General features: G+C 48.2%; 2 protein-coding genes across 3 annotated transcripts in view; both read right to left on the bottom strand.

Annotated features, from left to right (window-relative positions):
* Positions 1-24,352, bottom strand: part of LOC147104926 (glutathione hydrolase 5 proenzyme-like) — a 141,928-nt gene extending 117,576 nt beyond the window's left edge. The window contains exon 1 of one of the 2 annotated variants that reach the window (XM_085962064.1): positions 23,832-24,352. In XM_085962064.1, coding sequence (XP_085818190.1) covers positions 23,832-24,226 — 395 coding nt within the window. In that variant the 5' untranslated portion in view covers positions 24,227-24,352. The remainder of the gene's footprint in view (positions 1-23,831) is intronic. The other variant, XM_085962063.1, reaches the window with a different exon arrangement.
* The window catches only part of LOC147104924 (serine/threonine-protein phosphatase 4 catalytic subunit-like), an 847,849-nt gene that overhangs the window by 270,945 nt on the left and 549,324 nt on the right, over positions 1-27,580 (bottom strand). The window lies entirely within an intron of this gene.

Genomic DNA, 27,580 nt, shown 5'->3' with positions numbered 1-27,580 from the left:
CTACCATTGAACCTAGGTTGGCACCACAAGACCCACAAACAGCAATGTGAAAATGACCAGATCATCTGTTTTAGTGATGGCAGTTGTGGGATAAATATTGGCCCGGACACCGGGGAGAACTCCCCTGCTCTTCTTTGAAATAGTGCCAATCTTTTACGTCCACCTGAGAGAGCAGACGGGACCTCGGTTTAACGTCTCCTCTGACAGTGCAGCACTCCCTCAGCACTGCACTGAGCCTGGATTGTGTGCTGAAGTCTCTGGAGTGGGACTTGATCCCACAAACGTCTGAGGCAGCGGCGAGAGAGTGCTGCCACTGAGCCACGGCTAATCCCTCGGTGTAGATGGTGCACTGGAGCCCAGTGGAATCTGACAGTTGAGAGACCGCTCGGGGAAGGTTTGATGGTGAGGGGGAGGCCAAGTGACAGTCCAGATTTGGTGACGAGCCAACTCCCTTTTCCTCTCTGTCAGGCCTGAAACTAGTCTTGCTCTGGCCCAGCTGCTTTTAAGTAACTCCCGCTGGTTATTTAGTGCATTGATTGACATTTTGCTCCGGTCAAATTCCTGATTACTCCCTGTAACTGTGTTAATGACCAATGTTAAAATAGCACACACAGAGCGATTGAAACCCCCGGTAGTTAGAACAGGACACTCCTGGGTTTGTGTCGACAGTGCTGAACCCCCACTATTTTGTCGATTACAGCTCCTACCCTCCTGCGATAAGAGGGATCTGGTTAACAATAAAGATCTGTAAATATTCACTGTTTCAGGGCAACTGAATAAACATGCCCCGAGTGCAGCAGAGCAGCCTATCCCTATACGGCAGTTTATACTCAAGTCTACGGTTTCTGTATCTAATTAATCTTTTGCAACTGGGTAGTACAGAATAGAATGTCCAAAGTACCAGAGATTAATGACAGATAAAATCAAACTAGAGTGCTTGTGGTTTCTTCAGCCTGTCCGATATTTATCCCTCAGCTATATTACAACATTTCCTATATTGCAACAGTGACTACACTTCAAAAATATTTAGTTGACTTTAAAGCGCTTTGGGATGTCCTGAGGTTGTGAAAGGCGTTATAGAAATGCAAGTCTCTCTTTTTCTGAGGTGAGACCTGGCCAGGGGGCAGCCATGTGTCTGAAGGTCCCCAGGCCAGTAAATGCAGCTCAGGTGCATTGCTCCTGTTGGGTACCCATGGAAGTAAATCCCAGTGTCTAATCGCTGTGGGCCTGGACCTACCACTGCCAGCTAAAGCCGCACTGCCTGAAAGTAATACCCTCCCCACTAAATGTGCTGATACGGTAGACCAGAGCCCAGGAAGGTCCCAGATATGATCCCCAGGCCGGTCTCAGATATGATCCCCAGGCCGTGCTGAGGTGCATTTGGAGTGCTGCAGTTGGCCTCAGTATTTCTAGGATTGACCTCCTAATCGTCTTGTATCACCTGGAACTCGCTGCCGACGGAAGTGGTGGAAGCGGAGACACTCAGTGTTTTCAAGGGGAGTCTGGATAGGCACTTGAGGGAAATAAACATGCAGGGCTACGGGGATAGAGCGGGGGAATGGGACTGACGGAATTGCTCGAGAGAGAGAGCCGGCACAGACTCGATGGGCCAAATGGCCTCCTTCTGTGCCGTTATGACTCTATGACCAGTCCTTCCCTGTCTCCTTCTCTGTTGTCTTCATAAAGATACAATGCCCCATGGGCCGGTGATGTAAGCTGGAGTACTGAGCCCGCACAGTCCCCGCACAGGTATGCTTGCCTTGGAGAAATACTCACTATTTGCGAAACACGGTGTCCCTTGTGTCGGCACCCGACAAGTTGTTAACTCATCCACAGTGAGAACAAATGTTATCTGTATCTCCTACTTCCTCAATAAATGAAGCTGCTTTAACTTCAAGACTAGTAAGTGGTTTAAGCTTTGCTCATTATATTAAGCTGGGTTGCACCCGAAACATTTTATTGGGGAGGGGAAGGGGAAGGGTGCATCTTCTGATATATTGCTGTCACCCTGGTTGTTTCCGTAACCAGATGATACTAGCCAGTTGCCCTATGTGGGAGGGTTTTAGGGATCCCACATCCCAATGATAAGGGAGGGCCCACTCAGACAGACTGGGTGCGAGTATCCCACTGGCTGAAGCTCTGGTCTCCACTGACTGGGCCTGTCTGTAGCAGGTTCAAACCCGGCACCGTCTGACTCAGAGACCGGAATACTCCCACTAAAAGAAAGACTTGCATTTCTATCGTCCCTTTCACGACCCCTACATGTCCCAAAGAGCTTTACAGCTAATGAAGTACTTTTTGAAGTGCAGTCACTGTTGTAATATAGGAAACGCGGGAGTCAATTTATGTATAGCAAGATCCCACAAGCAGCAATGTGATCAATGACATGATAATCTGTTTTTAGTGATGTTGGTCGAGGGGTAAATATTAGCTCGGACACGGGGCGATCTCCCCTGCTCGTCTTTGAATAGTGCTGTGGGATCTTTTACCTCCACCCGAGAGAGCGGACGGGGCCTCGGTTTAACGTCTCACTCAAAAGACAGCACCTCTGACAGAGCAGCACTCCCTCAGCACTGCACTGAGTGTCAGCTTGGATTATGTACTCGAGTCTCTGGAGTGGGCCAAAGGCTCACTCTCTGAGCATCGCCTGAAAGTAATACCCACTGTTGTGTATGTGTACCTTTAAGAGAATAACTGGTCTCAGCCTGCAGTACCGGCAGTGACCACCCCTGTATAAAAAGGCGCTAGCAGCCTTCTGTAGTTTCAGGTCTCCATTCAGTAAAGACTTGTTAAACCAACTCCTGCATTCCGTGTCTCCATTAACACACGGATTTAATACCCACCTCACTAAATGTACTGATATGGTAGACCAGGAAGGTCCCAGATATGATCCCCAGGCCGTGCATTTGTAGTGCTGCAATTGGTTTCGGTGTTTCTAGGATTGACCTCCTAATCGCTACCCAGTGCCTGCAACTGGAACGTGCCGGTGTGCGAGCGCAGGGGGAGAGCAGGATCGCATTTGGCTGCAGTGCCACCCCCCCACAATTCACGTCGAATAAATGACCACTCGGTTGAGGGTACACGAACGAGTAAGGCTTGCACCTGTAGAATCATATCCCAGTCAGGAGTTCGGCCTTCATGCGAGGAGAGGAGAAAACTGGAGACAGAAAATTTAAAAATGCATTGCGTTCTTAAAGTGGGCACCACCTTGACAAAAAAATACAACAACAACTGGCATTTATACAGTGCCTTTAATGTGGCAAAACGTCCTAAGGCGCTACACAGGAGCGTTATCAGACAAACTGTGGGACCGAGCCACATCAGGAGACCATTAGCTTGGTCAAAGAGGCAGGTTTTAAGAAGCGTCTTAAAGGAGGAGAGAGAGGTGGAGAGGCGGAGAGGTTTAGGGAGGGAATTCCAGAGGTTAGGGCCGAGACAACAAAAGGCACGGCCATCAACGGTGAGGCGAATGGAGTGGGGAATGCACAAGAGGCCAGAGTTGGAAGGACACAGAGTGCCCGGAGGGTTGTAGGACTGGAGGAGGTTACCGAGCGAGGTAGGGAGAGGCGAGGCCATAAAAGGATTTGAACACAACGGTGAGAGTTTTAACTACAGGCAAATCTTTGTGTAATGAGGGAGCGCTGCAGTGCTGGAGGTGTCGTCGTTAGGATGAGACGTTAATCGGAGGCCCCGTCTGCTCTCTCAGGTGAATGTAAAAGATCCCATGGCAGTATTTTAAAGAATAGCAGGGGGGTTCTCCCGGTGTCCCGGCCAATATTTATTGTACAACATACAACACTAAAAAAACATTACCGTGTCATTATCACATTGCTGTTTGTGGGAGCTTGCTGTGCGCAAATTGGCTGCCGCATTTCCCACATTACAACAGTGACTACACTTCAAAAGTATTTCATTGGCTGTAAATGGTTTGGGACCTCCCGAGGTCGTGAAAGGCGCTATATAAATGCAAGTTATTTCTTTTATCCGAAGTGGTATGCGCTGTAACAAAGCCACACACAGTTGCCCTGGTGATACCTTTAACACAATTTATATGGCAAATAAATGAATAGCTCCTCAGGGCACATATTTGACTGACAGATCTACCAGGCTATCTATCTCCTGTGATATCACACGGCTTAGTCCTGTGGAAGAATTCAGCTGTCAGATCCCCATCAAGGAAGCAGCTTGCTCACTAACCTAGAAAATAATCGCACACTTCCTCCCACAGGTATCGGCGTGTTAGGTTCGACAATCAGTATTGGCCCTGACAGGAGGCTATCGGATGCAAAGGAAGGGTCTCTGATCACAAGATACGATTGTTCTTGCAAGGTCTGTGACCAGCAAGTAATGCATTGAAACAAAACCCGGGGTTACCGAAAGGAAAGAGCCGCTGATCTCATTGTCTTCCCATTTCCATCCCATTTGAGGATGTTCCAGGTTTAAACAGCTTGTACTGTGATCATTGTAAATCTGCCCAAGGACATTGGATAACTAAAAGAACGCTTACGGCATTTACTGAGCCTCCTGGCAAACTGCTTTAGGAGGACAATCTACTTACTTAGCAGGCTAACAAAATAAACTGATAAAATGTGATCGAAAGAAAGAAAGAAATTACATTTCTATAGCGCCTTTCACAACCTCTGGACATCCCAAAGCACATTGCAGCCAATGAAGTACTTTTGAAGTATAGTCACTGTTGTAATGTAGGGAAATATGGCAGCCAATTTATACACAGCAAGCTCCCACAAACAGCAATGTGATCAATGCCCAGATAATCTTTTTTTTACTGATGTTGGTTGAGGTATAAATACTGGCTATGACGGCACCTCTGACAGTGCAGTACTCCCTCAGTACTGCACTGGAGTGTCAGCCAAGATTCTGAGCTCATGTCTCTGGAGTGGGACTTGAACCCACAACCTTCTGACTCAGAGGCAAGAACTCTACCATTGAACCAAGGCTGGCATCACTGGGCTAAATAAATAAATAAATAAATAGTTTATCCACTCGCATTGCCCCACCCCCCCTTTCCATAGTGTCAGCAGTCCATGTGACTGCACGTCATCAGAACTGAGCCAGATCCTATTCTCACTAAATATCCAAACATACCTTCTTCCAGTGGGAGATCACTGCATGGTGATCAGGAGCAGCAGCCTGGGCTGAGGTTTCCCATTGCCAGCACAATAACACTGAAAGCAATTGTCGACTGGCTAACTGGCGCACCGTGGCTGCAGTGTGTACCATCTACAAGATGCACTGCAGCAACTCGCCAAGGCTGCTTTGGCAGCACCTCCCAAACCCGCGACCTCTTCCACCTAGAAGGACAAGGGCAGCAGGCGCATGGGAACACCACCCCCTCCAAGTTCCCCTCCAAGTCACACACCATCCTGACTTAGAAGTACATCACCGATCCTTCATCGTCACTGGGTCAAAATCCTGGAACTTCCTCCCTAACAACACTGTGGGAGTACCTTCACCACACGGACAGCAGCGGTTCAAGAAGGCGGCTCACCACCACCTTCTCAAGGGCAATTAGGGATGGGCAATAAATACTGGCCTTGCCAGCGACACCCACATCTCAAGAATTTATTTAAAATACTCTTCACAAGCCATGAGTCAAAGCTGGGTAGCACATGTGAATCATAAGGGGGTTGGAGTCTAAGAGTAAGGAAGTCTTACTACAATTGTACAGGGCCTTGGTGAGACCACACCTGGAGTACTGTGCACAGGTTTGGTCTCCTTATCTTATCTAAGGAAGGATATACTTGCCTTGGAGGCGGTGCAATGAATGTTCACTAGATTGAGGAACCAACTGGAGATCAGGCCATCTTAGACTGGGTATTATGTAATGAGAAAGGATTAATTAGCAATCTTGTTGTGCGAGGCCCCTTGGGGAGGCGCGATCATAATATGATAGAATTCTTCATTAAGATGGAGGGTGAAGTAGTTGATTCAGAGACTTGGGTACTGAATTTAAATAAAGGAAACTATGATGGTATGATGCATGAGTTGGCTAGGATGGATTGGGGAATGTTACTTAAAGGGTTGACGGTGAATAGGCAACGGCAAACATTTAAAGATCGCATGGATGTACTACAGAATTTGTTCATCCCTGTTTGGCATAAAATTAAAACAAAAAAGGTGACTCAACCGTGGCTAACAAGGGAAATTAGGGATAGCATAAGATCCAAGGAGAGGACATATAAATTGGCCAGAAAAAGCAGCAAACCTGAGGACTGGGAGCAGTTTAGGATTCAGCAAAGGAGGACAAAGGGATTAATTAAGAGGGGGAAAATAGAGTATGAGAGTAAGCTTTCAGGGAACATAAAAACTGACTGTAAAAACTTCTATAGATATGTGAAGAGAAAAAGATTGGTAAAGTCAAGCGTAGGTCCCTTGCAGTCAGAATCAGGGGAATTTATAATGGGGAACAAAGACATGGCAGGCCAATTAAATACATACTTTGGTTCTGTCTTCACAAAGGAGGACACAAATAAACTCCCAGAGATGTCGGGGAACGTAGGGTCTAATGTAACTGGTAGAATAGATAAGGGAGAACCAGTGGATGTGGTGTATTTGGACTTTCAGAAGGCTTTCGATAAGGTCCCGCATAAGAGACTAGCGTGCAAAGTTAAAGCACATGGGATTGGGGGTAAGGTACTGACATGGATAGAAAATTGGTTGGCAGACAGGAAGCAAAGAGTTGGAATAAACGGGTCTTTTTCCGAGTGGCAGACAGTGACTAGTGGGGTACCACAGGGATCGGTGCTAGGACCCCAGTTATTCACAATATATATTAATGATCTAGATGAGGGAACTAGATGTAATATCTCCAAGTCTGCAGACGACACAAAGCTGGGTGGGTGTGTGTGCTGTGAGGAGGATGCCGAGAAACTCCACTATGATTTGGACAGGTTGGGCGATTGGGCAGATGCATGGCAGATGCAGTATAAGAACATAAGAACATAAGAAATAGGAGCAGGAGTAGGCCAATCGGCCCCTCGAGCCTGCTCCACCATTCAATAAGATCATGGCTGATCTGATCCTAACCTCAAATCTACTATCACTCGCCATCCCACCCGAACCCATGTGATCTCCCGGGAGAGGCGAAAAACCAGATAAAAAACCCAATGGCCAATTTGGGAGAAAAAATCTGGGAAATTCCTCTCCAACCCATCTAGGCGATCGAAACTCGTCCAGGAGATCACTCTGTCCCTGTGTGCGAGGTTATCCACTTTGGTGGCAAAACCAGGAAGGCAGATTATTATCTGAATGGCAATAGATTGGGAAAAGGGGAAGTGCAAAGAGACCTGGGTGTCCTTGTGCACCAGTCGCTGAAGATAAGCAGGCAGGTGCAGCAGGCGGTTAAGAAGGCAAATGGTATGTTGGCCTTCGTAGCAAGAGGATTCGAGTACAGGAGCAAGGATGTCTTGCTGCAGTTGTACAGGGCCTTGGTGAGATCACACCTTGAGTATTGTGTGCAGTTTTGGTCGCCTTATCTGAGGAAGGATGTTCTTGACATGGAGGGAGTGCAGCGAAGATTCACCAGACTGATACCTGGGATGGCAGGAATGACATATGAGGAGAGATTGGGCTGATTGGGCTTATACTCGCTGGAGTTTAGAAGAATGAGAGGGGATCTCATTGAAACTTTAAAAATTCTAACAGGCCTAGACAGACTAGATGCAGGAAAGCTGTTCCCGATGGCGGAGGAGTCCAGAACCAGGGGTCACAGTCTAAGGATAAGTAAGGGGTAAGCCATTTAGGACTGAGATGAGAAGGAATTTCTTCACCCAGAGAGTGGTGAACCTGTGGAATTCTCTACCACAGAAGGCGGTGGAGGCCAATTCATTAAATATATTCAAGAAAGAGTTGGATATATTTCTTAAGGCTAAAGGGATCAAGGGATATGGGGAGAAGGCAGGGACAGGGTACTGAATTTGGATGATCAACCATGATCTCATTGAATGGCGGAGCAGGCTCGAGGGGCCGAATGGCCTACTCCTGCTCCTATCTTCTAAAGCTAAAGCACTATATCTGAATGCGCGAGGCATTTGCAAAAAAATAGATGAATTAATAGCGCAGATAGAAATTAACAGACTTGATCTAATAGCCATAACGGAGACATGGTTGCAAAGTGGCCAAGGTTGGGAACTAAATATTCCAGGATACTTAACTTTTAGAAGAGATAGGCAAAATGGAAAAGGAGGAGGAGGGGTAGCCCTGATAATAAAGGATGGGATAAAGACAGTAGAGAGAAAGGATCTTAGCTCCGAAAATCAAGAAGTAGAATCAGTTTGGGTGGAGCTAAGAAACAGCAAGGGGCAGAAAATATTGGTGGGAGTTGTTTATAGGCCCCCAAACAGTAGTTGTGATGTAGGGCAGAGTGTAAATCAGGAAATTAGAGGCGCATGTAACAAGGGTAATACAGTGATCATGGGGGACTTTAATCTACATATAGACTGGGCAAACCAAATTTGCAGTAATAGTGTGGAGGACGAATTCATGGAATGTATGCAAGATAGTTTTCTAGATCAGTATGTTGAGGAACCAACTAGGGAACAGGCTATTTTAGCTCTATTATTGTGCAATGAGAAAGGGTTAATTAATAACCTTGCAGTAAAGGGGCCCGTAGGGAAGAGTGATCATAATATGTTGGAATTTTATATTAAGTTCAAAAGTGATTTAGTTAATTCCGAAACTAGGGCCTTAAATCTAAACAAAGCAAACTACATTGGTATGAGGGGCAAGTTGGCTAAGGTAGATTGGGAAACTACATTAAAAGGTATGATGGTAAAGAAGCAATGGCTAGCATTTAAAGAATTAATAAATAATTTACAACAAATATACATTCCTTTAAGGCACAAAAACTCTCCAGGAAAAGTGGTCCAACCGTGGCTAACAAGAGAAGTTAAAGATAGTATTAGATCAAAGGAAGAGGCTTATAATGTTGCCAAAAAGAACAGTAAGCCTGAGGATTGAGAGAATTTTAGAATTCCGCAAAAGAGGACCAAGAAATTGATAAAGAAAGGGAAACTAGAATATGAGAGTAAACTAGCAAGAGACATAAAAACAGATTGTAAAAGCTTCTATAGGTATGTAAAAAGGAAAAGATTAACGAAAGTAAATGTGGGTCCCTTACAGGCTGAGACAGGAGAAATTATAATGGGGAATAAGGAAATGGCAGAGAAATTAAACAAATACTTTGTGTCTGTCTTCACGGAAGAAAACGTAAAAAACCTCCTGGGAATAATGGTGAACCAAGGGTCTAATGAGAATGAGGAACTGAAAGAAATTAGTATTAGTAAAAAAAAGTACTGGAGAAATTAATGGGACTGAAAACCAATAAATCCCCTGGACCTGATGGCCTACATTCCAGGGTTTTGAAAGAGGTGGCAACAGAGATAGTGGATGCATTGGTTGTCATTTTCCAAAATTCCATAGATTCTAGAATGGTAGCAAATGTAACCCCACTATTTCACAGAAATCACAGAAACCCCACAGTGCAGATAGAGGCCATTTCAGCCCATCGAGCCTGCACCGACACATATCCCACCCGATCCCCCTAACCCCTACACCAACACATATCCCACCCTATCCCCGTAACCCCACGTATTTAATCCCCCCCTAACACTAAGGGTCAATTTATTATAGCCAATCAACCTAATCTGCACATCTTTGGACTGTGGGAGGAAACCGGAGCACCCGGAGGAAACCCACGCAAACACGGGGAGAATTTCAGAAAGGAGGGAGAGAGAAAACGGGGAACAACAGACCAGTTAGCCTGACATTAGTCGTGGGGAAAATGCTAGAATCTATTATTAAGGACATGGTAACAGGGCACTTAGAAAATGATAATAGGATTGGGCAGAGTCAACATGGATTTATGAAAGGGAAATCATGTTTGATGAATTTTCTTTTTAGAGTTTTTGAGGTTGTAACTAGCAGAATAGATAAGGGGGAACCAGTGGATGTGGTTTATTTGGATTTTCAGAAGGCATTCGATAAGGTGCCACACAAGAGGTTATTAAACAAAATTAGGGCTCACGGGATTGGGGGTAATATACTAGCATGGATTGAGGATTGGTTAACGGACAGAAAACAGAGAGTAGGAATAAATGGGTCATTTTCGGTTTGGCAGGGTCATGATCTTATTGAATGGTGGAGCAGGCTCGAGGGACCGAATGGCCTACTCCTGCTCCTATTTCTTATGTTCTTATGTCCTCACACACCCACTCACTCACATGCTGTGTGGTTATTAGCAAACCGACTTAAAACAATTTACCCTTACAAGTTAATGTATGAGCGAAATTGGGTAACAGAAAATTCTTGCCAATAGTTTTGCTGTGTATTCTTCGCAAGCGAGCACGGTTTGCTGCTGCTTTCTTAACAGAACCAAGCCCTGTTTTTGGAGTGAAGTTTGAAAGTAATTTATCTTGTACTTATAGAGTGAATCACCTCCTGTGCTCACTATGAGGCAGCAGTAGGCTGCGATGACACAATGGAGCATTTATTAGCAGCCAGCCCTACACCTGGCCTGTGTAGCTGGCTCTGTTAGCAGCACTTAGCCTGAGCTGTGGATTTCTCAGCACCACTCCTTTTAAATTATTACCGACAGCTGTGTTTCTAGAATTCGGAGCACTGCATTCAGCAGCCAATGTTCCTACTCTATCTTTTCAGTTGGTTCCAGTCAGTAGGCTGGCATGATCTAGATAGCAATGACATAGTTGACCCAACTATCTAGGAGTTGTGGTAAACCACTGTTTGTATTCCTGTTTGTCCTGTTTGTATTCCACTGTGTACATGCCTGGACATGCCTCGGCTGACTCCTCCCACAGGTCCTAGTATAAAGGTGACTGCTCCCCAGCCCTTGGTATCCTGGACCGGTCGACCACTCGAGGCAGACCTCCATTCTGTTGTTAATAAAAGCCTTTAGTTACTCTTCTAACTCTCAGTCTTTTATGAGTAATTGATAGCGCATCAGGAGTCATGGCAATGGATTTCACTTCCCGAATGATGTTACCTCCCACAGACTGGCACCACTCTACTTTGATCCTCATTGGGAACAGAGTGCACTCGGGCTGTAATTGTAGAGTCTCCTTCGCTGGAGATATAACTGCAAGTTGTTGTAAACATTTTGGGGTAGGAATTCGTCTTGGGCGCCATCGCATGGGCTGCCCATTATACATCCCGCCCCAGATTCATATCCATCGAAGTCAAGGGAGATTTTTAGGTGTTAGCCGTGGCTCCGTGGGTAGCACTCTCGTCACCGAGTCAGCAGGTCGTGGGTTCAAATCACACTCCAGAGACTTGAGCACAAAATCCAGGCTGACACCCCCAGTGCAGTGCAGTGCTGAGGGAGTGCTGCACTGTCGGAGGTGCTGTCTCTCAGGAAAGAAATGTTAAACCGAGGCTCTGTCTGCCTTCTCAAGTGGATGTAAAAGCTCCCATCCAGTTTTACACCCAGGGGGCAAGTTGGGAATCTATTCCTACATTATGGGTGTGAAGCTCCCCAGTGATATAATGAGGAAACACACCCTCCCAATAACCACCTCCATTTGTACTGTGCTTCTAACACAACAAACATCCCAAGGTGCTTCACAGTTAGGAGGAAGACGACGGGACACCAAGCGACGAAGGGAGAGGTTTGGAGGGGTGGCCAAGCAGAAGGATATTGAGAAGGTTTTTTTAAAGGAGGTGAGAGAGGGGGAGACGTTTAGGGCAGGAATTCCAGAAAGTAGGACCCCGGCAGCTGAAGGCTATGCCCCTCGTGGTGGGGTGAAGGGAAGGGAGATGCATAAAAGACCACATTGTGGTGAACATAGTGGGGGAAAAATTCAGTATCGCCGTTTGGGGCGCCATTATCGGCCGTGCGCAAAGTTTAGCGCCTGGCGCTAATTATCGCCTCCGACGGCAAACTTGGCTTTTATCACCCCTGGAGGTGATTGGAGCGCTAAATCAGACGCGTCATACTTGTCTTAAGGCGCAAAGGCCGAGGAGTGAGGCGCTACCTCAGAGCGCTGGCGAAGCTCAGGTGATAGAGTCATAGAGTCATAGAGTTTTACAGCACAGAAAGAGGCCCTTCGGCCCATCGTGTCTGCGCCGCCCATCCATCCCTGTCCAGTCTAATCCCATTTTCCAGCATTTGGTCCATAGCCTTGTATGCAATGGCATTTCAAGTGCTCATCCAAATGCCTCTTGAATGTTGTGAGGGTTCCTGCCTCCACCACCCTTTCAGGCATTGAGTTCCACATTCCAACCACCCTCTGGGTGAAAAAGTTCCTCCTCAAATCCCCTCTAAATCTCCTGCCCCTTACCCTGAATCTATGCCCCCTTGTTATTGACCCCCCCACTAAGGGGAAAAGTTCCTCTTTATCTACCCTATCTATGCCCCTCATTATTTTGTACACCTCAATCAGGTCCCCCCTCAGCCTTCTCTGCTCCAAGGAAAACAACTCCAGCCTGTCCAGCCTCTCTTCATAGCTGAGGCGCTCCATCCCAGGTAACATCCTGGTGAATCTTCTCTGCACCCTCTCCAAAGCAATCACATCTTTCCTATAGTGAGGCGACCAGAACTGCACACAGTACTCCAGCTGTGGCCTCACCAGCGTTTTGTACAGCTCCATCATAACCTCCCTGCTCTTATATTCTATGCCTCGGCTAATGAAGGCAAGTATCCCATATGCCTTTTTAACCACCTTATCTACCTGCTCCGCTGCCTTCAGGGATCTATGTACATGTACACCAAGGTCCCTCTGACCCTCCGTACTTCCTAGGGTCCTACCACTCATTGTGTATTCCCTTGCCTTATTTGTCCGTCCAAAATGCATCACCTCGCACTTTTCAGGGTTAAATTCCATTTGCCACTTTTCCGCCCATCTGACCAACCCGTTTATATCGTCCTGTAGCCGGAGGCTTTCCTCCTCGCAATTTACCACCCCACCAATTTTCGTGTCATCTGCGAACTTACTGATCATACCTTTTACATTTTCATCCAAATCATTTATGTAGATCACAAACAATAAGGGACCCAGCACCGATCCCTGAGGTACCCCACTGGACACAGGCTTCCAGTCACAAAAGCAACCTTCGACCATCACCCTCTGCCTCCTGCCACTCAGCCAGTTTAGGATCCAACGCGCCAAGGCACCCTGGATCCCATGGGCTCTTACCTTCTTGACCAGTCTCCTATGCGGGACTTTGTCAAAAGCTTTACTGAAGTCCATGTACACCACATCCACAGCATTTCCCTCATCCACCCCACTAGTCACCCCCTCGAAAAATTCGATCAGATTTGTTAGACATGATTTACCCTTGACAAAGCCATGCTGACTATCAGTCAGCAATGGAACACAGACACACTGGCTCCGGCCAGTTCTTAAAGGGGAGTTCTGACGAAAGGTCATCGACCTGAAACATTAACTCTGTTTCTCTCTTCACAGATGCTGCTTGACCTGCTGAGTTTCTCCAGCATTTTTCTGTTTTTATCTTAAAGGGGAGGGTTGATCTTGGTCTCCATCCACATCCTGCTCATTGCAGCCTTGAATCTCGGCCTGGAGAGACCTGTACATCAAATCTGCTGGAAAGAACAATGGAGAGGCCCAGGGAAAGAACCCAGAGTGCAGCCCCCACAGTCTCTTCTAAATCGATACAAGGGCAAATCAAAATGAACCTGCAAAGTGCTGCTCAGTACCCAAAACTCCTTCACACAGCGTTGAATCTCTCCAGAAGTCTCTCTCTCTCTCTCTCTCAGAATGTGTGGTGCAAAAATGACACCAACAAAAAAAGGCAGGAAGCGGTCGCCTTTAAATAGCGCTCCCCCAGACCCTTCCTGACTGCAAAACGCTCCCCTCAACATGTCGTTGCTAGCGGCAGGTGGTAAGGCAGGGGGCGCCACTCAATATCTGTTCCGGGGTGCTACCGGGGCGTTGCACAGTCGACTGACGTCATGATCTGCCGGCGCAGGCGATCGTGGCGGTAGTGTTTAGTGCCGCCACAAAATGTCTAGTTAATTTCACGAGTGGTGCAAACATCGCCGCACCCGGGCACTAGTTGCTTTGCGCCCCATTAGCGCCCTCTTAAGGCGCTAACGGGAGGCACAAGCAACTGAATTTTTCCCCCAGTGTACGTGAGGGATATCAGTCTGTAGGGGATTGCAGAGAGAAGGTGGGGTGAAGCTCTGGGGGATCTGAAGACCAGTTATTTTGAACTTAATGCAGTGGAAGACAGGTCAGAAGTGTGGTACTGAGCCATTCAGCCCAGGAAAGTCACCGGCTCCATATTCAGACTGTGCTAAGTCAGCTATCGTCAGCCAGGGTACCAACTGGGGGAAGCTACAGGTTAGGGAGGGAAAGAAAATCAGCTAGCGTTCCAGTCCCTGATCACTGTTCAATGGCCGCTGTTGGAAAATGCGCACGTATAGCCGTTAGGTAAGGACAGGGTCGTGCTGATGCTCCCTATGGTCAAATAGCTTGCTGACTCTCACTGTCAAGACTCTCAAATAAAGAATGGCCAGTTGCACGAGGGGCCTGTGGAACCACACCCAGTCTCTGCCAGCTGTGGCTCAGTGGGTAACACTCTCGCTTCTGAGTCAGAAGGTTGTGGGTTCAAGTCCCACTCCAGAGACTTCAGCACATAATCTAGGCTGAGACTCCAGTGCAGTGCTGAGAGGGTGCTGCACTGTCGGAGGTGCCGTTAAACAGAGGTTCTGTCTGTTCTCTCAGGTAGATGTAAAAGGTTCCATGGAACTATTTCAAAGAAGGGCAGGAGAGTTCTCCCTGGTGTCCAGGCCAATATTCACCCCTCACCCAATAGTACCATAAATAGATAATTATAGAATCATACAGCACAGAAAGAGGCCATTTGGGCCATCATGCCTGTGCCTGCTCTTTGGTAGATCTATCCAATTAATCCCACTCCCCTGCTCTTTCTTCATAGCCTGTAAATTTTTTCCCTTCCAGTATTTATCCAATTCCCTTTTGAAAGTTATTATTGAATCTGCTTCCGCCGCCCTTTCAGGCAGCGCGTTCCAGATCAAAACAACTCGCTGCGTAAAAAAAAGTTTCCTCATGTCGCCTCTGGTTCTTTTGCCAATCACCTTAAACCTGTGTCCTCTGATTGCCAACCCTTCTGACACCGGTAACAGTTTCTCCCTATTTACTCTATCAAAACCATTCATGATTTTGAACACCTCTATCAAATCTCTTCTTAACCTTCTCTGCTGTACGGAGAACAACCCCAGATTTTTAAAAATTAATTTGCAGGATGTGGGCATCGCTGGCAAGGCCAGCATTCATTGTCCGTCCCTAGTTGCCCTCGAGAAAGTGGTGGTGAGCCGCCTTCCTGAACCGCTGTAGTCCGTGTGGTGAAGGCACTCCAGTCTCTCCACATAACTGCAGTCCCCCATCCCTGGAACCACTCTAGTAAATCTCCTCTGCACCCTCTCCAAGGCCTTGACATCCTTCCTAAAGTGTGGTGCCCAGAATTGAACGCAATACTCCAGCTGGGGCCTAACCAGTGATTTATAAAGGTTTAACATTAATAACTTCCTTGATTTTGTTCTCTGCCTCTATTAATAAGCCAAGGATCCCAGATGCTTTTTTAACAGCCTTCTCATCTCGTCCTGCCACCTTCAATGATTTGTGGACCTACACCCCCCCCAGGTCTCTCTGTTCCTGCACTCCTTTTAAAATTGCATACAATTGTGTGGTCGTTTATCTAATTTTTTTTGGGACCTTGCTGTGAGTAGATTGGCTGCTGCATTTCCCTTCTTTACAACAGTGACTACACTTGGCTGTGAAGCACCTGGGGATGTCTCAATGTTTCTCCAAGTTCTTTCAGGTGTTAGGGGGGAGAGAAAACGAAGGAAAATACTGATCATGAAATGTGTTTCTCATTGGATGGGTGAGGTTATTAATCACTTTTCCTGGCTGATTGTTTTCACTTGACACTAATTGACGCAGCATTCAATGTCTGATGTGCAAAGACATCACACAGAGGTACAAGCGTAATATGATCCCTTGGTGTGAGCCCAGGTAATATGTTATCACTCAGACCTTTCGCTGCCACTGGGACTTTCTGTGTTAAGTGCGTGACTCGTGTAACAAGCCACGCTACACAGGATATAACTTGAAATTCACAGCATTTTGTCATGGGACGTTGCGCTCTTCCAAATCCTTTCAGTCCGACTGCACGGTTTAGCAGGAACTGGCATGGTGATTATATCTATTAAAACAAAATACTACAGATGCTAGACATCTGAAAAAAAACCAGAAACTGCTGGAAATACTCAGGATCAGCGCAGAGAGAGAGAGTTAACGTTCCAGGTCAGCGACCGTTCGTCAGAATGAAGGGCTGAACCTGAAACATTCCTATTATTATCCCTCTCTCCACAGATGCTGCCTGACCTGCTGAGTGCTGCTGACATTTTCTGCTTACATCTATTACATTATCGTTGTAAATACTCAAATTCATTATTCTGCTAGCCCTTCCATTGACTCCTTTTCCAGACCCTTTGAATCTGCCCCTCAATCGCTGTAAGTTTGAAACAGTTGAATAGATTTACCCTGACGAAGTGGAAAATGCAACAGAAAATGCTGGAAATGCACAGCGGGAAAGGGAAGTTAGTTTTTCATGGTGGAAACCCTTCCCGAGAAATCTGGAGGAGAATTGCGCCACCTTAACTGAGGCAGAAACTCCAGAGAAAAGCCATATAACTACAACAACAACCCTGCACTTATATAGCACACTGAAACATCCCAAGGCGTTTAACAGGAGCGATCTCAAACAACATTTGATAATAGATGGGCATTTACTCTGGCTCGGAATTTCCTGGAAAGTTTTGAAATAACTATGGCGTAAGAGTTGTGCTGAATTCTTTTCTGAGGAAATTTGCGTGCAACGAATTTACATCAGTTGTAGGCTGAAACAATGTTAGGCACGAATTTCCGCAATAATTTGCACCGCCCCCAAGTCACCTCCGCCGAAACCCCACTTAGCTCATCGGCATAGCCCTGCCCCCATGCAAAAAGAACACGAATATCCTGCACTTACTCCCATTCTGAACAAGCGTAAGTTTAAGCCCAATGCTTTAGGCGCAGCAGGACCCGACTTCACTATTTCTGGTGTTTTATAGCGATTCTTTGTTTATTTCCTCATACTGAGACCTGCTCGGCCCTGGAGCTTCCTGTGAATTTGTGCCCAAAGATACGCCCAATCGCACCCCGAAGCCAATTCCAAAGTAGTAGTAAAAGAGCAAGGAATTTTGGATGCAAGTGCTGCACACGTACTTACGATACGCCTAAATTTCCTCGCTCTTTTACAGCCGTTCGCTGTGATCTGCCGCCCGGATGTTATGTATCGTGACACATTATCGTGGCAGCAGTGTTCCCCGCCATGGCGGGGAGACGCACATGTGAATTTCCTGCGAATACACTGGTTCAAAACGGCTGTATGTTTAGGTCCAAAGTTCTAGGCACAGCTGGATGCAGTTATATTTCTGGTGATTTTTTTTCTCATCATCAGAATGAGTCACATTAAAAATTGAAAAGCTTCAATGATTTCACTTTCTTAAACTGGCTCAGCATAAAGGATGGTAATGAGGCTTCAAACTTTAATATTCATACTTAAAGTAATATATAGTGTGAGCTAAGCTTTCCTCGGACCACAACTATTTACGCTGATTTTCACATGTATGCTCATGAGATTGGCAGGAAATTTCACCGTCAATTGCCATCAGCAAAATGGGCATGGATATTGTGAAGAATTTCGGCAAAACTTGTTGGTTACATGGCCACAGGAAATTCCGGGCAAATATTTTTGAATGTTTTGTTATGGCATCAGAGTCCGTTACATCATAAAAAGACAGGCTCCACAATGTACATAAACAATAGTTCAATGGCTTCAACTTTCATTTACACAACCGCAATAAGGTAAAGAAGGACTTAATGAAGGAAGGTAGCATATGTTGCCCACTTAGGCGTCAGCCGTGGCTCAGTGGGCAGCACCCTCGCCTCTGAGTCAGAAGGTTGTGGGTTCAAGTCCCACTCCAGAGATTTAAACACAAAATCTAGGCTGACACTCCAGTGCAGTGCTGAGGGAGAGCTGCATTGTCATAGGATGAGATTATCTGGTCCTTATCACATTACTGATTGTGGGATCTTGTTGTACATTGTAGGAAACATGGCAGCCAGTGAGCACACTTCAGAAGTACTTCTTGGCTGTAAAGCACTTTGGGACGCCTGAGGTTGTGAAAGGTGCTATATAAATGCGAGTCTTTCTGTCTTAAATTCCCCAGGGGGCAAAAATCCGGTCTTGCCCCCTTTGGAGCGCCATCTTCGCCAGGGCGCTACTTTTAGTGCACTGAAAAAAGTTAGCACCCCGGCGCCTGACATTCACTGCTACCGCCCCAAGAGGGAGGCGGGGCGCTACTGGATGCGCTCCCCTACCTCTTGAGGCGCTACCAGGGAATATCACAGCGCGACATGCCACGGTACTGCAAACCTTCCTCCCCTTATTAAAGGAGGGGCCGAGCGCAGTGCGACCTGGGGCCCAGCTGGGCCACCAGGGATCGGGAGTGCCAGCAAGAGAGTCCGGCACTCAAGAGGAGAGGGGCTGATGGAGCGCGGCCGGCACCCCGCGGGGGTGTTCAGGAGGCCGGAGGGGGCAGGTGCTGGCAGGCGGCCAGCAACAAAAATGGCCACCCGGCAACTCCCCTTTAATTATCGCTGCCCCGGCCGCAGGTAGGCCCCCCTGCCCCTGTCGGACATAGCGTCCGGCGCTAAGTCAGGGGGCGCTACCGAAGTTCGCAGCCGGGGCGTGATGTCATCACCAGAGGCGCAGCTACCGGTTACCGCCACCGTGAAATTCAGCGGGAGGAGGTAGCGGTACCACCCCTGGGCGCTTGTTGCTTTGCGCCCTGTTAGCGCCCTCTTAGGGTGCTAACAGGAGGCACAAAGCAACCAAATTTTGCCCCCCAGGTTCACTGGTGGACAGTGAGGTCAAATACCAGCTGTACCTGGGGAAAGGCTTCTAGCTGTGCGGTATTCTTGTACAAGGGGTTCACCAATTCTGGAAACACCAGACAGGTCCATTCTCCACAATACATTCAGTCAATTCAATTCAATTCAAATCGCTTTATTGGCATGACAAGTTACATCTTATGTTGCCAAAGCATCGAAAAACATTCATGTTTGTACACAAAAATACAGATCTATCCATACAGTGTATAAACAGATATATCCCTGAGTGTATAAATATACTTTCATATAATTCATATATACTCTTTTCTTATATTTAGTGGTTGTCCCTCAGTTTATGGCAAGCTGTAACATAGTGTGCCGCTAGTGTTACACAATTTCTCTCTTCCCCTAGTAGGTATGGGAGTTTTTGGTCGTCATTCAAATTTCTGAATTCCGGGCATATTTTTGTGAATTTTGGGTAGAAATTCTCCCTTATGCCCTGATATTTTCTACAAGCTGTGAGGAAGTGCATCTCTGTCTCCACCACTCCCTGACTGCAGCGAGAGCATATCCTGTCCTCTCTTGGTAGCCGGGTCTGCCTGTGTCTACCTTTTTCGATCGCCAGGCTATGTTCACTAAGTCTGTACATTGTCAAGGTTTTTCTCAGTTTGCTATCCTTTACCATGGTCAGGTAATCAGCCATGTTGTATTGTCTGTTTAGGGCCAAGTAACAATTGAGTTTGCTTTGGGTTTTTGTTGTTTCTGCCCAATATGACAGATATTTTTCCTTTTGCTTAGCGACGATTGTGTTGGGTCGAATTCTTTGTGTTACGCTGTCACTGTCCTGGGGCTGGTTATTGTTAATAGTTACTTCGCTGAGTCCCAGGACTAGTTGACTGAGGGTATTCTTCTTTATGGTCCTCTCTTGGCATTTCAGGGCTTCGTAATGATAGCATTGGGGGTTGCTCATTTCTAGGTGTTTCCAGAATTTGGTGGCTCTTTTTTGGATAGTGATTGTTAATGGATATTGGCCTAGTTCTGCCCTGCATGCATTGTTTACGGTTTTCCTTTGAGTCCGGAGGATACTTTTACAGAATTCTGCATGTAGGATCTCAATTGGGTGTTTGTCCCATTTTGCAAATTCTTGTTGTGTTAGCGGTCCCCACACCTCACTGCCATAGAGTGCAATTGGTTCAATTACTGATTTGAAAATTTTGAGCCAAATGCTAATTGGGATTTCTATTTGGATTGATTTTTTAATGGCATAGAAAGCCCTTCTTGCTTTCTCTTTCAGTCAACACCCAAACCCGCCCCAACCCTCCCCTCACCGCCCAATGAGAACAGCATCAATTGGCAATGCTGAGAGCCAGGACCTGCGCAACATGTGGCCGGATCTCAGGAACTGACCCCGGTGGATAATGTGTGAAAACACAAGTAAAAGATTATTATAAAATACTTCTGCACTGGCTGTAAAGTGCTTCGGGATGTCCCAAGGTCGGGAAATGCTCGATATAAACGCAAGTCTTTCAATTAAAACTTTCTAAAGTTTTCGTCAGGTTCCAGTGACTGTGAGCAGGGGTTCGGAGTCTTGCACTGTAATAGTGAGCAGGGGTCTGGAGTCCTGCTGTGTAATAGTGAGCAGGGGCCTGGAGTCCAGCTGTGTAATAGTGAGCAGGGGTCTGGAGTCCTGCTGTGTAATAGTGAGCAGGGGTCCGGGGTCCTGCTGTGTAATAGTGAGCAGGGGTCTGGAGTCCTGCTGTGTAGTAGTGAGCAGGGGCCCGGAGTCCTGCTGTGTAATAGTGAGCAGGGATCCGGAGTCCTGCCATGCAATAGTGAGCAGGGGTCCGGAGTCCTGCCATGCAATAGTGAGCAGGGGTTTGGAGTCCTGCTGTGTAATAGTGAGCAGGGGTTTGGAGTCCTGCTGTGCAATAGTGAGCAGGGGTCCGGAGTCCTGCCACGCAATAGTGAGCAGGGGTTTGGAGTCCTGCTGTGTAATAGTGAGCAGGGGTTTGGAGTCCTGCCGTGCAATAGTGAGCAGGTGTCTGGAGTCCTGCTGTGTAATAGTGAGCAGGGGTCCGGCGTCCTGCCGTGCAATAGTGAGCAGGGGTCCGGAGTCCTGCTGTGTAATAGTGAGCAGGGGTCCGGAGTCCTGCCGTGCAATAGTGAGCAGGGGCCTGGAGTCCTGCCGTGCAATAGAGAGCAGGGGTCTGGAGTCCTGCCGTGCAATAGTGAGCAGGGGTCTGGAGTCCTGTTGTGTAATATTGAGCAGGGGTCCAGGGTCCTGCTGTGTAATAGTGAGCAGGGGCCCGGAGTCCTGCTGTGTAATAGTGAGCAGGGGTCTGGAGTCCTGCTGTGTAATATTGAGCAGGGGTCCAGAGTCCTGCCGTGCAATAGTGAGCAGGGGTCCGGAGTCCTGCTGTGTAATAGTGAGCAGGGGCCCGGAGTCCTGCTGTGTAATAGTGAGCAGGGGCCCGGAGTCCTGCTGTGTAATAGTGAGCAGGGGTCCAGAGTCCTGCCGTGCAACAGTGAGCAGGGGTCTGGAGTCCTGCTGTGTAATATTGAGCAGTGGTCCGGAGTCCTGCCGAGCAATAGTGAGCAGGGGTCCGGAGTCCTGCTGTGCAATAGTGAGCAGGGGTCCGGAGTCCTGCCGTGCAATAGTGAGCAGGGGTTTGGAGTCCTGCCATGCAATAGTGAGCAGGGGTCCAGAGTCCTGCTGTGTAATAGTGAGCAGGGGTCCGGAGTCCTGCCGTGCAATTTTGAGCAGGGGTCCGGAGTCCTGCTGTGTAATAGCGAGCAGGGGTCCGGAGTCCTGCTGTGTAATAGTGAGCAGGGGTCCGGAGTCCTGCCGTGCAATAGTGAGCAGGGGTTAGGAGTCCTGCCGTGCAATAGTGAGCAGGGGTTAGGAGTCCTGTCGTGCAATAGTGAGCAGGGGTTAGGAGTCCTGCCGTGCAATAGTGAGCAGGGGTTAGGAGTCCTGCCGTGCAATAGTGAGCAGGGGCCCGGAGTCCTGCCATGCAATAGTGAGCAGGGGCCCGGAGTCCTGCTGTGTAATAGTGAGCAGGGGCCCGGAGTCCTGCTGTGTAATAGTGAGCAGGGGTCCGGAGTCCTGCTGTGTAATAGTGAGCAGGGGTCCGGAGTCCTGCCGTGCAACAGTGAGCAGGGGCCCGGAGTCCTGCTGTGTAACAGTGAGCAGGGGCCCGGGGTCCTGCTGTGTAATAGTGAGCAGGGGGCTGGAGTCCTGCTGTGTAATAGTGAGCAGGGGCCCGGAGTCCTGCTGTGTAATAGTGAGCAGGGGTCCGGAGTCCTGCTGTGTAATAGTGAGCAGGGGTCTGGAGTCCTGCCGTGCAACAGTGAGCAGGGGTCTGGAGTCCTGCTGTGTAATATTGAGCAGTGGTCCGGAGTCCTGCCATGCAATAGTGAGCAGGGGTCCAGAGTCCTGCTGCGTAATAGCGAGCAGGGGCCCGGAGTCCTGCCATGCAATAGTGAGCAGGGGCCCGGAGTCCTGCTGTGTAATAGTGAGCAGGGGCCCGGAGTCCTGCTGTGTAATAGTGAGCAGGGGTCCGGAGTCCTGCTGTGTAATAGTGAGCAGGGGTCCGGAGTCCTGCCGTGCAACAGTGAGCAGGGGCCCGGAGTCCTGCTGTGTAACAGTGAGCAGGGGCCCGGGGTCCTGCTGTGTAATAGTGAGCAGGGGGCTGGAGTCCTGCTGTGTAATAGTGAGCAGGGGCCCGGAGTCCTGCTGTGTAATAGTGAGCAGGGGTCCGGAGTCCTGCTGTGTAATAGTGAGCAGGGGTCTGGAGTCCTGCCGTGCAACAGTGAGCAGGGGTCTGGAGTCCTGCTGTGTAATATTGAGCAGTGGTCCGGAGTCCTGCCATGCAATAGTGAGCAGGGGTCCAGAGTCCTGCTGCGTAATAGCGAGCAGGGGTCCGGAGTCCTGCTGTGTAATAGCGAGCAGGGGTTTGGAGTCCTGCCGTGCAATAGTGAGCAGGGGTCCGCAGTCCTGCCGTGCAATAGTGAGCAGCGGTTTGGAGTCCTGCCATGCAATAGTGAGCAGGGGTCCAGAGTCCTGCTGCGTAATAGCGAGCAGGGGTCCGGAGTCCTACTGTGTAATAGTGAGCAGGTGTCCGGAGTCCTGCCGTGCAATAGTGAGCAGGGGTTTGGGGTCCTGCCATGCAATAGTGAGCAGGGGTTTGGAGCCCTGCTGTGCAATAGTGAGCAGGGGCCTGGAGTCCTGCTGTGTAATAGTGAGCAGGGGGCTGGAGTCCTGCTGTGTAATATTGAGCAGGGGTCCGGAGTCCTGCTGTGTAATAATGAGCAGGGGTCCGGTGTCCTGCCGTGCAACAGTGAGCAGGGGTCTGGAGTCCTGCTGTGTAATATTGAGCAGGGGTCCGGTGTCCTGCCGTGCAACAGTGAGCAGGGGTCTGGAGTCCTGCTGTGTAATATTGAGCAGTGGTCCGGAGTCCTGCCGAGCAATAGTGAGCAGGGGTTTGGAGTCCTGCTGTGCAATAGTGAGCAGGGGTCCGGAGTCCTGCCGTGCAATAGTGAGCAGGGGTCCGGAGTCCTGCCGTGCAATTTTGAGCAGGGGTCCGGAGTCCTGCCGTGCAATAGTGAGCAGAGGTCTGGAGTCCTGCCGTGCAATAGTGAGCAGGGGTTTGGAGTCCTGCCATGCAATAGTGAGCAGGGGTCCGGAGTCCTGCTGTGTAATAGTGAGCAGGGGTCCGGAGTCCTGCCGTGCAATAGTGAGCAGGGGTCCGGAGTCCTGCCGTGCAATAGTTAGCAGGGGTTTGGAGTCCTGCTGTGTAATAGTGAGCAGGGGTCCGGAGTCCTGCCGTGCAATAGTGAGCAGGGGTTTGGAGTCCTGCCGTGTAAAGCTCTTACCTGCCGATTTCCGAGCATTCCTGGGCGTCCGCCGCCACGGCAGCGTGTGAGTAAATGTTCTCCCCTCTGCACCGCGGTCTCAGCACCAGGAGTAACACTGTCCCAGCAGTGACCAGCACGACCACCAGCAGCACCACCAGACAGCAGCAACTCCTCTGCTTCTTCATCCTCTCGTCCCCACTCCGAGTGACAGCAGTCTGAGCGTGGCGACCGGAGCGGTGACAGCTGCTCTGTGTCTGCCTCACCTTCTCTGGCAATCTCTCCCTGTCGCTCTCCCTCTCCCTCTCCCTGTCTCTCCGTCGTTCCCTTCCTCTGTCTGCCGCTCTCCCTGTCTCAGTCCGCTCTCTCTGGGCGCCGGTGTGTGTGTGTCTCTTTCTCCCGCCCTGTAATTCCATGTGTTATTCCTCGCCTCCAGTTTGTGGGCGGGGAGTTTCCGTCTCATCCCGATTCCCACTTCCTGTTACACACTTTGCATTTCTTGCAAGTCTGAAATTGCAATAAGCTGTGAAAATATTGAAATCAACTGCGCCAGCGGGTCGGGTGTGACACAGATAGAGGATGCATCAAGAGGTCGCCAGTCCCTTTAATTTATTCATGTTGACTCGACAAGAGAGCATTAGAGCATGCCCTCTTGTCCAACAATCTTTGCCATCTCCCTCGCTCTCCTGGAATTACTTTTCACCCTCCCTCACTCACTCTCATAGAATCATAGAAATTTACAGCACAGAAGGAGGCCATTCGGCCTATCGTGTCTGCGCCGGCCGACAAAGAGCTCTCCAGCCTAATCCCACTGTCCAGCTCTTGGTCCGTAGCCCTGTCGGTTCCGGCACTTCAAGTGCATAGCCAAGTACTTTTTAAATGTGATGAGGGTTTCTGCCTCTACCACCCTTTCAGGCAGTGAGTTCCAGACCCCCACCACCCTCTGGGTGAAAACATTTCTCTCAACTCCCCTCTAAACCTCCGACCAATTACTTTAAATCTATGCCCCCTGCGAAGGGAAATAGGTCCTTCCTATCCCCTCTATCTCAGCCCCTCATAATTTTATACACCTCAATTAGGTCTCCCCTCAGCCTCCTCTGTTCCAAAGAAAACAACCCCAGCCTATCCAATCTTTCCTCATAACTAAAATTCCCCAGTCCTGGCAACATCCTCGTAAATCTCCTCTGCACCCTCTCTCGTGCAATCACATCTTTCCTGTAATGTGGTGACCAGAACTTGGCGCAGTACTCTAGCTGAGGTCTAACTAGTGTTTTATACAGTTGAAGCATAACCTCCCTGCTCTTATATTCTATGCCACGGCTAATAAAGGAAAGTATCCCGTATGCCTTCTTAACCACCTTATCTACCTGTCCTGCTACCTTCAGGGATCTGTAAACATGCACTCCAAGGTCCCTCTGATCGTCTGCACTTCTCAGTGTCTGACCATTTACAGTGTATTCCCTTGCCTTGTTAGCCCTCCCCAAATGCATTACTTCACACTTCTCCAGATTGAATTCCATTTGCCATTGTTCTGCTCACCTGACCTGTCTCCTGTCTTAAATGCTCTTGGCTCCAAAACTCTGCTGCCCGTGTCCTAACTCGCACCAAGTCCCGTTCACCCATCACCCCTGTGCTCACTGATCTACATTGGCTCCCAGTCCAGCAACACCTTGATTTTAAAATTCTCATCCTTGTGTTCAATCCCTCCATGGCCTCGCCCCTCCCTATGTCTAATCTCCTTCAGCCCCACAACCCTCTGAGATCTCTGCGCTCTAATCCTGGCCTCTTGTGCACCCCCTACTTCCTTCGCCCCACCAGTGGCGGCCGTGCTTCCAGCTGCCCAGGCACTAAATTCCCTCCCGAAACTTCTCCTCTCTCCTCCTTTAACACACTCTTTTAAACCTACCTCTCTGCCCAAGCGTTTGGTCACCTGTCCTAATATCTCTTTCTTTGGCTCGGTGGCAAATTGTGTCTGATAACGCTCCTGTGAAGCGGGACATTTTACTATGTTAAAGGCACTATAGAAATGCCAAAGAAGAAGACAATAGGACAGGTGACCAAAACTTGGTCAAAGTGGTGGGTTTTAAGGAGCGTCTTAAAGGAAAGCGAGAGGTGGAGCAACAAAATAGTTGGGGAGGGATTTCCAGAGTTTAGGAGCCAGTGTAGGTCAGTTAGCACAGGGGTGATGGGTGAACGGGACTTCGTGCGAGTTAGGACACGGGCAGCAGAGTTTTGGATGAGCTCAAGTTATTATCTCTTGCTTGAATTCCCTTGAATAAGTTTATGGTTATCCTCGATGCCTCTCTCAGCATTCTCTGACAGGCCTATTGTGGCAACTGCAGTTACCTCTTTAACACCAGCAAATACCCAATTGCCCCATCCTCCTCTCTCCAGTATACTCTTCAATGGTCAATCACTCCAACCTCCTTCCTACCCTTTTCACTCCCTCCATCCAGACCTCACTGTTGTACAAACAATTACAACCACCTCTGTATCTGCCTCCAGAATATTCATTAACTCAGAGGGTATGGTAGCGTAGTGGTTATGTTACTGGACTAGTAATCTAGTAGTCGTGCGTTCAAGTCCCACCACGTAGCAACTGGGGAATTTAAATTCAGTTAATTAAATAAATCTGGAATAAAAATACCAGATTGTCAGAGGAAACCCATCTGACCACACAACAATGTGGTTGACTCTTATCTGCTCTCTGAATTCAAGGAGGTGGTTCACCACCACCTTCTCACCCAACATCCTGTGAATTAAAAAAAAAAGAAACAAGGCCCTTGTCACCCAGCTCACTGGCAGCAACACCTCTCCCCACTGGGCTATACCTTTCACCACTGGCCCTGATCTCCAAGTCACACCTTGGCCTCTGGGACCTCCTCCTCCTTTGAGTATCTCACCCTCACAGCTTTCACTTAAAAGTCTTCGGGGGGAAAAATTGGGTATCGCCCATTTTGGAGCGCTAATTATCGCCGCCAACCACAAAATTTGTCTCCAGCGCCCCTGGAGGTGATTGGGGAACGGAACGCCACTGAAGCTCAGGCGATGTCAATTACCTTGGTACAGACAGATCCGTTCCAGAATCTATAGAATTTTGGAAGATGACAACCAATGGGCCCACTATCCCAATGGCCACCTCTTTCAAAACCCTAGGATGTAGGTCATCTGGTCCATGGGATTTATCGACTTTTAGTCCCATTAATTTTGCTAGTACTGTTTTTTCACTAATAATAATTTCTTTAAGTTCCTCATTCTCGTCACACCCTTGGTTTTCTCGTATTTCTGGAAGTTTTTTTGTGTCTTCCCCTGTGAAGACGGAAGCAAAGTATTTATTTAATTTCCCCAGCATTTCCTCATTCCCCATTATAAATTCTCCCGTCTCTGTCTGTAAAGGACCTACATTTACCGTCGCCAGTCTTTTCCTTTTCACATACCTATAGAAGCTTTTACAATCCGTTTTTATATTTTTCACTAGTTTGTGCTTGTGATAAAAATAATAACTTCCGGGAAGTTATGTCATCACTTCCTGTGAACTGTGAACTGTGAACTATGAACTATGAACTGTGTACATACCTCACTTCCTGTCATGTGTCACTTCCTGTTGGACTGGTATAAATACTGGTCTGTTCAGTATTGTAAGAGGCTTCTACCAGAGGCATGGTAAAGACCTCTCTTGTATATAGTGTGTTTATAAGTTACTTAAAGCTTACTTTAAAGTTACTTGATGGTAAGCCTCCTTTTTCTTACATCAATTTAAGTAACTTAGT

This window comes from Somniosus microcephalus, chromosome 19 (genome assembly GCF_052327205.1).
Source record: "Somniosus microcephalus isolate GS21.2 chromosome 19, FLI_Smic_1.0, whole genome shotgun sequence".
Classification (NCBI taxonomy): Eukaryota; Metazoa; Chordata; class Chondrichthyes; order Squaliformes; family Somniosidae; genus Somniosus; species Somniosus microcephalus.
The sequence above is the reverse complement of the archived record's forward strand: the minus strand, read 5'-3'. Positions and strand labels throughout refer to the sequence as shown.